The sequence below is a fragment of the Barbus barbus genome (genome assembly GCF_936440315.1).
Source record: "Barbus barbus genome assembly, chromosome: 43".
NCBI lineage: Eukaryota > Metazoa > Chordata > Actinopteri > Cypriniformes > Cyprinidae > Barbus > Barbus barbus.
Window position 1 is genome coordinate 14,531,646 of NC_136721.1, and position 16,206 is coordinate 14,547,851.

Consider the following 16,206-nt stretch of genomic DNA (forward strand, 5'->3'; position numbering starts at 1 on the left):
CAAAAAACATCATCCATTTTCAAAATACATCATATTTCCCGTCTGTATTTTTTGTCTTTTGTGACAGGAAAGCTCTGGAGCATCAAGACAAACACCTCCACTGGAACTCCCCTTCGCCTCAAAGTTAATTAATCATTTATGTTCACTTTTTGTGCTGAAAATATGTTTGGTTTTACACGATTGTTTGGGAATAGACATTTCCATAAAGACTGACAGAGATGAGATTATACTAATAGTCCTCAGGGCCTAAAACCTTCACAAACACATTTTTAATGAGAGGTTAATCTTACTAGACTCACTTCACTTCTTTTCACGATGAATAGAAATGACATCTGGATGTGACTCACTTATATTCACTTTAGCTTATATTTCACATTGCAGTACCTGTAAAACTGGATCCAAGTTTTGGATCAAATGTCATGGCATGGCTTACAGACCTGGTTGTGGCAGTTATGGCAGTAGGCCTGCATTTTGACTGCTAGAGACAGAAAAAATAAAACTGAATGCATATATGAACAAAAAGAGGCTTAAAGATCATTTAATGCCCAACAGCTGGGTTAGTCCATATTTGAACCAAAGTTGGGTTGAAACAACCCAGCATTTTAATCGGATCTTGTAATGGTGGGGTAGAAACGCAAAAAAAAAGGGGGAAAGGTTTACCATTAGGTTCTTTTGACAAAACATTTAATAACCACAGACTAAAATGTGTGTTATCTCATCAGTATCATTTAGGCAGCATCATCATAATTATTAATAATAATAATTATTATTATTATTATCATACTGCCTAAACAATACTTAATTAAACTTAAGTGACACTTAATGACATTTAAAAGGAATTCTTTTAAAATATTGAGTAGTAGTAGTAGTGTAATTCGCTATGTATTCAATCTTCTTAAATATTCATAAGTCTCATTATTATTGAACAGGATCTGAGGGTGCACTTCTCTGTCAACACCGATAGAAGGAGAATTTCATTTCTTCATCTCAACAAGTATGGCGGCGTACAGAAGGAAACTGTTTGCTGTTGGATTGAGGCTGTGTATAATATTTTTATTATATTTTGCATATTTTATCTTACTCATAAACTGAGGCACTTAAGCTCAGATGAGGCCTACAAACAATTAATTCCAAAAAGAAATGCAAAACCTGTGCTAATTGAAAACAACCAAACAAGTTCACAAAAAGATTGAATTCTTTATTTGGTAATAAAATAGCATAACGAGATATTTATAAGCAGTTTTTTTGTAGGCTGGTAATGATGCCACTAGTGTAACAAGGTGGAGGGAAAAATCACCCCAAAAAGTACAAAAATTATAAAAAAAATAATAATAATAATCGGGAAAGTTGTTTCAGCGTGTGTGTGCAAAGTCAGTAAATTGTAGTCCATTGCAATAATATTAACTAGCATTGTTGATTAAAGAAAATTCTCTCCAGGTAAAAATGACCAGAACACAACATGAGGGTTAACATGGAGATTCAATTGCAAATTATTTATGCAGATTTTGTGTGCAAAGATGGGAGCATTAATGGGAGATAGTGTATGTAAATATCAGAGAAAATGTAAAGCATTTCAATAAAACAGCATGAAACATCTACATTATACAACTTTAGTCAAATACATCTGTGTAGGACCTCAATTTATTAATAGTGGCCTACCAAGGCTTGGCTCATGTATATTAATCAAATAGCATGATTAAATACCCTATGAAGATGACCTAGAAATGTAAACATGAGTTAATAATCAGTCTTCTACATAGTGACGTTACAATCTAGCATGTAAAACTTCTTTAGTGTTAATTTCCACTATATTTGTATCTGGCAACCCTCTTGTCTTAACCACTCTTTCCTCTTTGTCTTGTTTAGAAAGCAGAAAATTTGACCTATGAAGATCTGGTGCGTAGAGCATCATCTCTGGTCACAGACAGTGCTAATACTTACCTCTCACAAACTACTTTAGCACTGCTTGATTCCTTCTCAGGTTATATTAAGGTAATCAAAACTATCGGAATAGTTGTATTCATTTTCATGATTTAAAAAAACAAAAAAAATCGCAAAAACAACATCTAACATGCTTGTCTTCTCTAGGTGATAGACAGTCTTGTGGCGATACACAAGCGCTATGTGGCTTCCATCAGCAAACTCACTTCTGCAGATGAGGATGCTATCTGGCAGCTCATTCTTAGGCAGCGTCAGGAGGTAATTACTTGAAAAATATAGTGAGTTATTGTTCATAAGCTTTCAAATTACAAGTATCATTTGCTGTATTTAGTAGTAGTTGTGTTTTTGTGACACTGTGGTTATATACCTTCTTTTTAATGAAATTGATTGCAAAGTTGTTTTTTATTTCAATTAGGTAATTGACAGGAGAAATGATTGCAAACGATTTGAATCCTGCTGGTTGAGTGCCATCAATCTCTCAAAGCTGGCAGTAGAGGCGGCTTTCAATGCAGGTAGCTTTCATTTTCTGGAACAGGCATTTAAGGCTTTTAGGTTAACACTTTTTTTTTTTATGAACGACAAGATTTTTGGTTAATATAGGAATAAAAAAATAAATCAGTGTTGTTATTATTTTATATTATATTATTATTTTATATTATAAGTGCACTTTATAAATAAGTTTTTTAAAATAAGTCTCATATTTATTTTATTAAAATATTATAACCTATAAAATAGAATGTAAAATAGAATATTATAATAATTTAAAAATAATTGATCTTTTTAATTATATGTTAAAAATGTAATTTAGTCATGTGATGGGAAGGCTAATTTTTTTTCAGCAGACATTACTCCAGTTTTCAGTGTCACATGATCCTTTAGAATATACTGTGTTTTTATATATATTTATATATATTATATGAATGTATGTAAATTGCCTGTTTTAATGCATCTTAATTGATCCTGTGATGTGATAAATGACTTTTAAAAGTACAAATATAATATGTAGTCTCAATTAATATGAGGTTAAAAAGCTGCATGTTTTATATAATCATAAAATTAAAAAGATTAGTGAAGAGCAAAATGTCACCACAGGGCATGTCAACAAAAAGTTTTTGTGTCAGTTATTATAGAGCCATAATTGCACATGAATTTGCATCTTATTACTTTGAAAAATATATATGATTTAGTGTAGATATCTATTGAAATTTGGCACTTGCTGCCACTTGGTGGTCATTTGTTCAATTGCACTTTTAGCCATATGTAGAAATAGCTTAATCATGCTTGTCCTCTCCAGGGGCTGACCAAGCATCTGCGTCCGCACAGAACAGTCTACAGCTCACACAGTCCCAGGTGGAACATGTTCGACAGCAGATGCTGGAAGCTGAGAGACAACTCAAAGACTCTAAAGCTGAGGACAGTGAGAGGCTTCAAAATGCTCTTAGCACTGCAATGGAGGATGAAGACGTCCCAGATGCATATCTGCGAGAGGACTAGTCACATCAAGACAGCTTTAAAGTATTGCAAGCACTGTTACAAAGACCTGTACCACTACTGAAGAATTATATTCCTGTTTGATTAATAGGATAAATGTGAAATATGGGAGAATCTGTGATGCAGGAGAATTTATGTCAAGTCAAGTCAAGTCACCTTTATTTATATAGCGCTTTTTACAATGCAAATTGATAAATGCAATTACAATTTAATGAAATAGATTTCAATTTAAACCAGTTTTGCATTATTTTAAAAACAGCTGCTCGTTTTTTTACTATGTTGACAATATGTCTGAGTTATGATTACAGACAGATGCTACCTTTGTGATTTCTTATTCATTTTTAAATAAACAGGGAAAAATGTTTTCATTCTCTATTTACTTTTATTTTGTTTTTATAATATAAATTTTAAAAAATGTCCTCTTCATTTTCAGTGTTCCTCTCAGTCATCGATGATAAAGAATCTACATCAGTATTTTACACACTAATACTTTTCAAAACATTCTATTAAAATCTGATTTGTGAAGACTTCCCTTCTAGACGTAAATTTGCAGTATCACTAAAATATATCCATATCTCGCTCCTGTTTGTCTCTTTAAATGTATCTTGCCATTCTCAGCAACAGTAATGAGTCTCTCATCAGTCTGGTTTTTCAGAGCCAGCCTTCCAAAGACTCTCACCTATCTCCTCTAATCGTCCACCTGTTGTTTCCTGTGTTGTGGGCTGAAGGGCTCAATAGCAGTGTATCCATCATGTCAGCCGAGATGTTGTCTGCCTTTGTGGCATTCAGAGTTTTCTCTCTTTATTTATCTCTTTTCAGTCAAACCTTCAAGAGCCAAGTGATATGTCATTCCTTCATCCTTTCAGATTTTAATCAGATTTATTTATTGTTTGATTCATGCCTTGCCTTGTAAGTTAATGATGATGTCTGGATTTAGAATTCAGAAAATGGATTAAAAAACATCTTGACTGATGATTGAACAACCACAAGGTGGCGATGTAAGACAAATTATAGTTGACATGGAAATAACACTTCTTAACGTCCGGAGTGTTAAACTTATGTTTGTTTCATTGAGTATTCGATTGAAAAATTGGTATAGAAACAACTTGGGTTAAAAACCTATTAAAGGACTTTGAGAACCAGAATTTCCTAATATCTCAATTTCAAACGATGCTTAAAAAATTGTATAAAATGCACAACTAGATAAGTCTTATTTTATATTGACACATTTAAACAGTCTATTAAAATGTTATTTGTGAGGACTTGCATATGCATATTATTGCTCTTTTGTTAATTTTTACAACTTCTATTGTCCTCATTTGTAAGTCGCTTTGGATAAAAGTGTCTGCTAAATGACTAATTGTAAATGTAATTGTAAAAGCATATATATATATATATATATATATATATATATATATATATATATATAATTATGCTTGTTTAGATATTGCTGGTTCCTGGCGAATTCTGGTTCCAGTATCAAAAACAATATGTTATTTCTAGTGTATTCTTTAGCAAACATTGGTCAAAATGACATGAAGACAATAGAAGAGTCAAAAACACAGTTCCTTCCAAGTCATCATTCTGAAAACTGACATCTTCATGGGAAACAGCTTGCTAAATGGACAAAGTAAACTCTGCCACGGTTTACTTGGTTTGGTTTTATCCTATCACTGACTGCCTTCTGCGACCATTGTGATGGAAATCTAAGACTGCATGGATTTGGACACTGGATCCCACTTCAGAACTTCACTAACATCCCAGTGTTGACTGAACACTGAAGTAATTTGGGGTTTGCCGGACTAATCAAAGGAAAGCCCATAGTCGGCCCTGACAGCAAACATTTCGTTTTTGATCTTGCTCTCTGTATTTATAAAGCAAAAGACTTGTTTATTGAATCCAAAATAAAAGAATGAGAATAAAAAGAACGCTTCACGTTGAGTGATGGGGTTGAACAAAAAAATGAGACTGAGAGCACGAATGCATAAACAGCTCCTCCATCCTTCCAGCCGGCATCAGACACCCTTCATTCCCTGCAACTCGAGTGCTGTTTACTGGCATGCTATATGATGAAATTAGACACATGATTTATTGTCCAAGGGGGGCTGTTCTATGTTACTTGTCTAGGAAATGTTTAAAACTGCAGTTTTATGAAATACTGTAGTGTATTTACTTGAATAAACTATAGTGTGCTGTGCAAGGAGGGAGTTAAGTCAGGATGTGTTGGTACAAAAGAGAGTGCACCAAACCTCCTCTTTTAAGGGTCCTTGAGGACTCATGCAACATTCCTGGAGCAGGCAACACCCTCGGTGCGCTTCCCGGTTTTACAAAACGCAAGGGTGAAAAATAGCATTTTCAGGAGGTAAAATATACTAAACATTAAAGTGTTTAGAAAGAGGAAAATCTTTCAGGCACGTAATGCTTGATAAATTGCAAAAACACTTTGCCGAATTTGAAACGACAGGTTCAAGCAATTGCATTTCAAGTGCTCTAAAGTATGTCCATTTGTTCTGGTTCCAAGACCTCTGGAGCAAGATGAGGACTAGAGCAACTGCACTATCACTCCAGTTCAGGATACATTACCATTTGAATGTTACCATGGCATCACACCATTAGAGACACAATACCTCTTTGAGGAAAGCTTGCCCAATGACTAATTTAAAGGGTTTTGTTGCTATCTAACGAAAATATTTGTAAATTAGACATATATTTTTTTAATATTAGGGTTTTTTCATGACATTACTGATTTGATACATAGAAAGACTAAAGGTCAAGGTCAACGGTCATAACTGGTGTTTCAAATACAAATCAAATATCTCTAAATTAGATAAAATGTTGGCTATTTTTCTGGTTCTTTGATGTTTATATTGGTCATAAAGCATAACCTAAAAACAAAATTACAGATAAATCTGCAAAAAGTGACTTTAGTTTAATAAATTTCACACACACACACACACACACACACATATATATATATATATATATATATATATATATATGTATATATATATATGTATATACACACATATATTTAGTTGTAAGTCGCACGTATTTTCTCAGGCGATTTTCTCAGTATTTAGATTTTTGCACCGTCAGATTCCAGATTTTCAAATAGTTATATCTCGGCCTAATATTGTCCTATCGTAACAAATTTATTATTAAACTCAGATGATGTATAAATCTCAATTTCAGAAAACTGACCCTAATGACTGGTTTTGTGGTCCAGGGTCATATATATTTATATATGCATATCTCAAGACTGACAGATGTTTATATCCATCTTAATGCCATGGACTACAAATAAAGCCACAAAACAAGACTTTAATTTGACCTAAACCCTCTAGAGGAATCTCTGGGATATCAGAACCTCCTCACTTTAATACAGAGACAAACATCCAGACATAGAGAAGAAATGAAACTTTATCGATCCCCTGTCACACATTAGAGAAGAACTGTGGGATATACATCAGAATTAAGTTATTCATCATCATAAAATTGTCAGTCACCCAGTGAGTAAATCCTTCTTTAATTTTTTAATCACTTGGAGTAGCTCATAAATAGTCCCTCTCTCCCTGCCAGGTGAGAATGTGTGCCCAGTTTTCCTTCAGTTTTTTCCACCTTTTCCAAATTAACAAATGGTGAAAGAACGAGTTAGCAGGAAAATTGGCTTTTAGATTAATTTCAGTCCAAACAGTAAGGTGAAACACTGGCACACGTTACAGCAGTTGAAGAAAACATTGAATAAAGATGTTCATAAATTTCCGGAGTCTCCCCAGAACATTATTTTCCAATAGGCATCCCTCACATTGAAAACCTAAACTCGCCTGCGTCTAAAGACCAGAAAGAGAGATAATTTATTGCTTGGTTCATGGATTGTCATAGAAAAAAACTGAGTCAACAAACAACAAAAAGGGGATTTAGGGTTTAGCGGGAGGAACAATGATGATGGGCCAGAGTCTTTGTAAACCAAACCTTCTGGGTGCAGATGGACAAAACCTCTGCTGAATGGATGGAGTCTCTCTGTGAGATTGTTAACGAAGAGATGTTCGGTTCATTTATGCTGCTGAAAGAAACAGATCCTGAAGGAATGAGGCACAATACTCTCTTCCGAGGGGTGGTGGGAGAGTCTAGGGATCACTGTCTTTGATGTGCTGTTTTCATGGAGGAGATATCAGAAACAGAGTGAGCTGACTTTGTTGACGGTGCATTGCAACTCCTGTGAAATAGTTTAGACAACTTCATAAAGGCCAAATCTACTGTAAAGATACTCCCTTTTATTTTTGTTTTCAGTTATCAACCTCTTTTTTGAGTCTTTTTCTTCCATGTTGTGATCAACAATGCCCTGGAGATAAAATATGAATTTCTCTGTCCAATAAATCAAAGTAACAGTAGGGGGGAACAGGGTAGAATATAACCTCACTTCTTGCTTTGCTTTCTAGCTCCTACCATCCAGATAAATGAGTGAGCAAAAGCTTATCCTGGTTGGATTGAGACAAGACAGAAAGTCAACAAATTGCTGATCTGGCATAAATGGGGTGGAGCTATTAGCCGCCCAGTGCTTTTGTTGCTCGGTAGGATTAGTGTGTTAATTTCTATATGTCCCAATTAGACTCAGACCAAGAGGTAACGGCAATGGGGTGAGGGGTTTTCTTGTGGTTTTGAGGGAAGAAAAGCACAGACTGGACTGAAATCTTAAAAAGGGGGCTGAGTGGATTAGCAGGGGGAACAGGGGGATTAAGTTTGATGCTAACAGAAAATTAGCGGCCATTTGTGGAACTGGACCAACAAGTGGGACAACTTACGACGACAATCCCTCCACTAACAGAAGTGTTAAATAGAAATGCATTTTTTTTTTTTTATTCTTTTGTTCCTTTACTTCACAAATTTGGTGGGAATGTGGCCATTTGTTGTTGCTACAACATTATGTGCTCATTGGTACAATTGGCATTTAATTTTGAATGCGTTTGAATATGTTATGACGAGAACTGATTTCTGAATCCAGCCAAAGGCTTTTCCAGTATTTAAGGAAATTTGAATAGTAAAATTATGACCAGTCAGGTTTATGCAGCTATTAGCCGAGGTTAAAAGTAGCCATTTGTCACGAAAGTTAAGGGTGAAGTAAGCGATTTCTGAGAAACATTGTTATTATTTGAAATCACCAAAACAAACATGCCCCTACCTAAAAAGAACACACCCCAATCTTTATAGCTCCGCCCCTAAATTCACAAACAAGATCTGCAACCACTGATCTATATATAATGACTATTAAATATAGTGTATCGTATATTCTATATAATTCACTATTATAGATCTGTGTATGCAACACAGGCACCTCCCCCATCATGAGTGGACAGGCCCCTGACTGCTGATTGGCTACAACTGTGTTTCTCAGAAATGGAGGTAGCGACAGATATTTTCTTCATTATTATCAAAAAAGTAATTATCAAACATTATTATTGAGAAAAAAAAAATTGTAGCCTATGAACTTTGTTTTATGCATTGGTTGTTGTTTGGATTTTTAAGTGTGGAAGTAGCACCCAAAGTTGAAGGTAGGTAAACATAGGAATATTGGCTGCGGAATTTTTACAACAATAACATAAATTTACAGGGGTGAATTTTCATTTCATGCCGACACTAGCTATTCACAGGCTTGCAAGCATATTCCTGCCGATTAAACAGGTGGCACTATAACAGGGAAAACATGCATGTGAAACTGCATGCAACGCTTTGTTACATACAACAAATATAACCATCATGTAGGCTACATGAATTTGTGTTAACAAATATCGGTAAAACAAAACAGCTAGAATATGAGATATATTCTTGCAGACTCCGATAAATTGCTACTCTCAGCTAGGCTATATCTGATTTTATGTAATAATTTGTGTTTGTATATAGGCCTATATATATACACAATACACACACATTAGTGCTGTCAAACGATTAATAGCGATTAATTGAATCCTAAATAAAAGTTTTTTTTTGTTTACATAATATATCTGCGTGTACTGTGTATATGTATTATGTGTATATATACACACACACACACACACACACACACACAAGTATAAATGTAAGAAAAATATGTTATATTGGAATATTAAATATATTTATATACAATATACATTTTATAAATATAAATATATACATGCAAATACATGTAAATATTTTCAAAATACTGTATGTGCATGTATTTATATATACATAATAAATATACACAGTACACACATATATTACATAAACAACATTTTTTATTTTGGATGCGATTAATCGTTTGACACCACTAATATATATATATATAAATTATTACATAAAATCAAATATAGCGTAGATGAAAGTACTTGATAATCTATGTAAGTGAACTAAATAAGTATATAACATGATGATCGGCCTGCTACTTTTGTCCATCGTCTTGTTTATCAAATGACGATCTGCGCTTCAGGTGAGACTACACACCCCCATAACGGAGAGGCGGAGTGGTACGGTCCAGACTCAGCCTTGTCCCTATGGAGTTGTTGCTGAGGAGCTTTTAGAGTTTCGGGGAACGAGGGAAGCGAGAGCACGAGCGGCGATATGGCGCTGACAATGACTGTCCATTATCTCAGGAATAACCCGATCCACCCGGGACTGAATGTTAGATTACTGCTCATGCTGTCACTTATGTCAGGTAGGTTTGATCTTGCCTTATTTGCTGTGTTGTGCGCGCGCAAGCCCTTGGCAAACTTTAGGGGAATCCAGCGGTCTGTGGAAAGTATTGAGCGCGTGAACACGACGCCGTCCAGGCTCGCGGACAGTCCTTCAAAACGTCACCGTCCAACGTCGTTTGTGCCACAAAAAGTTTCTAAAAATTAGGTTTAGCCGATTTCATTTTGGATACCTTAAAAATATTTCCTCTGGAACCCAAATCTAGCCATCTTAATTTGTCTAAGTCCGCTATTTTCCCTCAAACTAACGTTAAGCTGATTGTGTGAACGCAGGAATCTCGCACGAGGACTGAGATTCAGCTGCCATGGAAACATCCTAGCAGAAACTGAAAAACAAACAGTCACTGTTTTTATATATGTATGTATAAATACATATTTATTTCTAACCTCATGTCTTTAAAGAATAGTCGGATACTCGAAGTAACCCCTTGACATTTATGTTGGCGGTGGAATGCTAGTCATTGTTTGCCAGCTCCTAATCCACGCCAAATGTTGCGCTCTTTGTTTGTTTGTTTGTTTAAGCGTGGTCGTAGGAGAAAAATAGAGCTCGTTTTTATTTGCTTCGTTTGTTGACTGAAAGTTAATCTGAAAATGGACTCAACTAGAAGTTTGTGAGCCAGATTAGTAATTCACAGTTTCTGGTAACTTCATCACAAGTATTTTATGTAACTTAAATGACCCAAGTTTGACTTTTGCGTTGCTAGGCGCTTATTTGGTTTTGCATTTTGCTTGCTAACACACATCTGCAAAAAATAAATAAATAAATAAAACAAATTCAAGGTAAGCTTGCTACCTGGTTTCTAAGGCAGTTTTCAGCTGGTCATACCTGCAACCTTGCAGTAAATTTTAAACAATATTTCACTACATGTTCTCGTTGACAGTCATACGCATTCTGTCCCTGACTGTCCGGGTGTCTGCGAGCACACCTGTCACGACCGCAGTTGCCTTCTTTTAGCAGCGGGCTTCAGCTGTGTATCATTTTGCAGCTGTAGGGGACACATGCAGGCAGAGGTCAGACCGCACTCCGGCTCGTGCACAGTGGGGCGGTATCCATAGTGACCGCCCCATCGATCACTCACAGCAAATTCCGTCGCTCTCCAGTATTTGTCGTGCCTTGGGCATGAACGCCGTTTTTGTCTGTGACATGTAGGCAAGTATTACAGTAAACGTTTGGAGCGAGATGGAATGTTTTAAATCTTTACTTTGTAACTTTCTTTCATTTGCATTTTTATTGGTCTAGGAGCAAAGGTTGGGACTTGGCTTATTCTTAGTATTTTGTGGCTTCTAAACATCCTGTTCTTTTTAAAGGGATGCTTCACCCAAAAATGAAAATTCTGTCATTGATTACTCACCCTCATGTCATTCCAAACCCGTAAGACCTTTGTTCAGCTTCGGAACACAAATTAAGATATTTTTGATGAAATCCAAGAGCTATCTGATCCTCCATAGACAGCTACACAACTGACACATTCAAGGCCCAGAAAGGTAGTAAGGACATCGGTAAAATAGTCCACGTGACATCAGAGGTTCAACCGTAATGTTACAAAGATATGAAAATACTTTTTGTGCACGAAGAAAACAAAAACAGTGAAATTTTTTTCAACAATTTCTTCTGTCCCTGGACAGTCCCCCACCATTATCGAGAGTACCACAACCTTGTATATGAGCTGAGGAATGCAGTGCGCATACGTCTTGATACTCTCGATAATGGCGGCGGATGAGACAAGGAGGAGAAGAATTGTTGAATAAAGTCTTTATTTTTGTTTTCTTTGCGCACAAAAAGTATTCTCGCAGCTTCGTAAAATTATGATTGAACCACTGATGTCACATGGACTATTTTACAGATGTCCGCGCTATGTTTCTCTGTCTGGGAACATTTTAGTTGCATTTCTGTCTATGCAGGGTCAAAAATCTCTTGGATTATCAAAAATATATAGGCCTAATTTGTCTTCCAAAGATGAACGAAGCTCTTACGGGTTTGGAACGACATGAGGGTGAGTAAGGAATGACAGAATTTTCATTTTTGGGTGAACTAACCCTTTAAGGAGACAAATGTCAGACCAGATGCCTGGGTGATGCTAAGACCTTGTGTCCAGTGGGGTCAGCCACTTCGTCTCCTGTCATTAGGTTTGTCCAGACATGGTGTGATCGTTCGCTGCACTGCAGTGAGTGATGGTGGCAGGAGAATGAGGAGAGAGAGGAGGAAAGAATAACAGTTAAAATACCACACAGGAGTTGGGGATTAGCCCTGGCATTCCACTCTGTGTATCCCACCCTCCCTCCTTCCCTTGCTCCCGGTCTTTTTCTACCTCTCTCTCCCTCTCAAACTGCTCTTCGCTCCATCTCATTCATGTCGTCTTAATTGCTTTTCTCTCTCTGTCTCTGTCACCGTGTTCCATTTTTATCCCTGAATGAAATTGGTTGGTTAATAACTTGGACTTTAAATTTTCTCCCAGGCCTTTTTTTTTCTTTGTTAAAGGCAGATTTTCTCCACGCATCGTGTTATTTCAGTCGAGTGATATCAGTATTTAGACTTTGTATAGATATCATGGTACTTTCTATCAATAGGGTACGCTTAGGTGTTCTGTTACTGAGCATGAGGTACAAATTCCATGTTTTTGTTGAAGACTATTGAGTTTCCTAAAGTATTATCTAACATAAGATCAACAAGTATGAATGGTAAGTAGTTTTAAATGTATCAAATGTCAGTAGCGACTGTTTATGTGACCTCTCTGTACTTATTTAACAATTAAAATAGTGCAGCAGTGTCATAATTTTGATATATGTTAAATTGCTATTTAACTCATTGAAGTAAAACTATTTTAAACTAATATCAGGAGAAGTCTGTAGTTTCCAAAAAAAAAAAAAAACTCCTATTCTGCCTGAGCATTTGATTTGAGTGATGGTTCGTGTTATCACATGCTACAAACTACACTTTAACAACCAATAATAAAAAAATTCATGTTGACGACATGGGGGGAAAAAAAAAAAAAAAAAAAAAAAAAAAAAAAAATTCTGTTACCTTATTGTGTCAGCCAAAACCCCTTTTCCACCAATAGGGAACTGGTGTCGGATCCCGTGCCTAATCTGGAACCACTACGCACCTTCTGGTCGGGAAAAATCAGCATCTCCAGGGGCCTTAAATTCATGCCAGTCCCAAACCAGGAACCATTAATATCAGAGGCTAATAATATTCGTACTGAGTAAATTATATAAATAACTTTTTTCTTTCTAATTCTTCTTTGACTGTCATCTTGACTCTCTTCACTGTGATCGATAAAAGCACTAAAAGGTGATGTGGGAATTGAAGCATTAGTGGTGTTAAATGCAATCCTTTCAACACTCTCAATCTCTATGTATTTCTCTAGAGCTTAAATCACTGCTACCCGGCCCCCTGAGTGCTCTCTCTTATCAAGACAGAATGGACGGGGCCGGCGGTGCCTCTACGAGTAAGCTCCATCTGTAACATGATTTTGTTGATAATGTTGTAATGCTTGTGACATGGAATCTGTGAGGTAAAACAAAGTGTTCTGTCCGCAGGACCATTAAGGCATCAATACATTGTACACATTAAGATGTCTTAGCCAGCTTCCTTATTCATTGTTTATTCATGAATAACCTATGAAAAACATGCATGTTTTGTGGTTGTAGGAGTAGAGATTTCTCCACTTTGGCACTACAGGTCACACTGCTTTGGAGTGAGGTTGAATAATGAATAACCTCTTTATATAGACCCTTTCTGTGCTTGTGAGAGCCGGTGTGCGCAGGGGCTCATGGTGGAGATTGAGCTCACCTTCTGTACCAGTTGTGATTCTGATGTCGCCCTTTACACTCTCCCAGAGCTACACATGTACACTACTGTTGGAAAGTGTTTTTTAAAATAAGAAATTAGTACTTTTATTCAGCAAGAATGCATTAAATTGATAGTGACAGTAAAGTACGTTACAAATTATTACTATTTTAAATAAATGTTATTCTTTTGAACTATCTGTTTATTAAAGAATCCTGGAAAATATGTTATGGTTTCCACAAAAAAAAAAATAAACAGCACAACATCGATTAAAAAGATGTTTCTTAAGCACCAAATCATCATATTAGAAAGATTTGTAAAGGATCATGTGACACTGAAGACTGGAGTGACACTGAAGACTGTAATAACTGCTGAAAATTCAGCTTTGCCATTTAAGATGTGTGTATTAAAAGATATTAAAATAAAAACTAGATATTTTAAAATTGTAATTTTTACAACATTACCGTTTTACTGTATTTTGATCAAATTATGGCAGCCTTGTTAAGCAGACTTATTTCACAAACAATAAATAAATCTTGCTGACCGCAAACTTTTGAATGGTAGTCTAGATTTGTGACCAGTTTGGTTCCAGCTCGTCTGTAGAAAATAAATATTAATAGTTAATTCAATAAATGCTAAACAAAAAAAAAAAAAAAAGTGATTGCATTAAACATTCAGTTCAGATGAGACAACTGAAAGGTAGGGCTGGGCGATATATCTCATGTGATATGCATGCGCATCCGGTTCCTTGATTAGCGGTAAATCTCCATCACCTGTTTTCAAATGGAGCGGCATTTAATACACAGAGCTGTAGTTCACTGACAAGGTAGGCAATGTCGCGTTCATTATCGAAGGCGTTTCATCTGCGATAATGAACGCGATATTGCGTAGCTTGTCAGTGATCTACGGCTCCATGTATTAAATGCCGCTCCATTTGAAAACAGGTGATGGAGATTTACCGCTAATCAAGGAACCGGCTTTACTGACCGAGATGCCCATGCATATCGCATGAGATATATCGCCCAGCCCTACTTAAAGGGATAGTTCACCCAAAAATGAAAATTCTGTCATTAATTACTCACCATCATGTCATTCCAAACCTGTAAGTAGGGGTGTGCGATATGACGATTTTTGATCGTGGACGATAAAAATGTCTCCACGATCTGCTTTTTAAGAAATATCGTAGTATCGCGCTACGGCGCACATTGTCAAATACAGTTCTGGCGCCGCCGTCTCTATATACTGTACAACACGACATACAGCAGTAGAGTTACTCAGACAGGACACTGCACTTATTCGCGATCGCAAAAGTACATTAACGTTATTTGCATACAAGCCTTGCTGGTTAAATGTTTAATTCGCGCGCTGGTCTGACCTGCGCTTGTTCTGAGCGCATACACCTGAAGCACGCGCACTAAAACGCCTGTCTAACAGCGCCTGATTACTCAACTAAGTTATATTTTGCGCTAATACTGTCAAAACACACAAGGTTTACATACAGACTGAGTTGGTTATCTCTAAAATGAAAGTAAATAGTTAAGAGAGAAACGGATGCGTGCCTGTACTGTATATTAGATGCGTGCAGCTCTTAAAGGGACAGGACACTAAACGTGCTGTCGACTGTCATTAAAGGGATAGTTCACCCTAAAATTTAATTTCTGTCATTATTTACTCAGTGGAAAACCAAACAGTTGCTGGTCCACATTGACTTTGATAGTAGGAAAGAAACATCCTATGGAAGTCACTGAGGACCAGCAACTGTTTGGTTTTCCACCTTCTTCAAAATAGCATTTATAAATGTTCAGCACAAGAAAGAAACTCATTCCGGTTTAAAACAACTTTTGAGTAAATGATGGTATAAAAATACAATATTATGACAGAATTGACAGACAGATGACAGAATATTAATTTGTGGGGGAACTATTCATTTAACGTTAACAAAACAACAAAACGCAAAATAGAAAAATCACTCACTATTCTTGACTGAAAAACTTTAATACAGTTGCTTTAGGAATCAGTCTATCTAGTGTTTTATTTTTATATTTGTTCATTCAATTTCATTGAATGCTCTGCTAAATACACCTATTGTACCTGGAAATAAAGCACTGTTTGTTTTATTTGTATATTATGTGTATTTGTAATGTGCATCTTTGTTCTTATTTTTTAATAAGAAAAATAAAATAATGACAAAGATTTTTTATCTTCGCCCACTTTGGCCTAAATATCTGCCATGCATCTTTGTCTTTCTAGTTTGGCTGTAATGCTCAGACAACTTGTAAA

General features: G+C 36.0%; 2 protein-coding genes across 4 annotated transcripts in view; both read left to right on the top strand.

Annotated features, from left to right (window-relative positions):
* Positions 1-996: 996 nt before the first annotated feature.
* On the top strand, positions 997-3,435 carry LOC306862298 (diablo IAP-binding mitochondrial protein-like; the record flags this gene model as incomplete). Its single annotated transcript, XM_079405038.1, has 5 exons — positions 997-1,026; positions 1,867-1,992; positions 2,089-2,199; positions 2,357-2,453; positions 3,236-3,435. The coding sequence occupies 5 exons, from the start codon at positions 997-999 to the stop codon at positions 3,433-3,435; spliced, it is 564 nt and encodes a 187-aa protein (XP_079261164.1).
* A 6,534-nt stretch (positions 3,436-9,969) lies between these two features.
* Positions 9,970-16,206, top strand: part of LOC306862441 (nectin-3-like protein) — a 60,908-nt gene continuing 54,671 nt past the window's right edge. For all 3 annotated transcript variants that reach the window (XM_079405249.1, XM_079405248.1, XM_079405250.1), the window contains exon 1: positions 9,970-10,099. In XM_079405249.1, the coding sequence (XP_079261375.1) occupies positions 10,006-10,099 (94 nt within the window). In that variant the 5' untranslated portion in view covers positions 9,970-10,005. The remainder of the gene's footprint in view (positions 10,100-16,206) is intronic.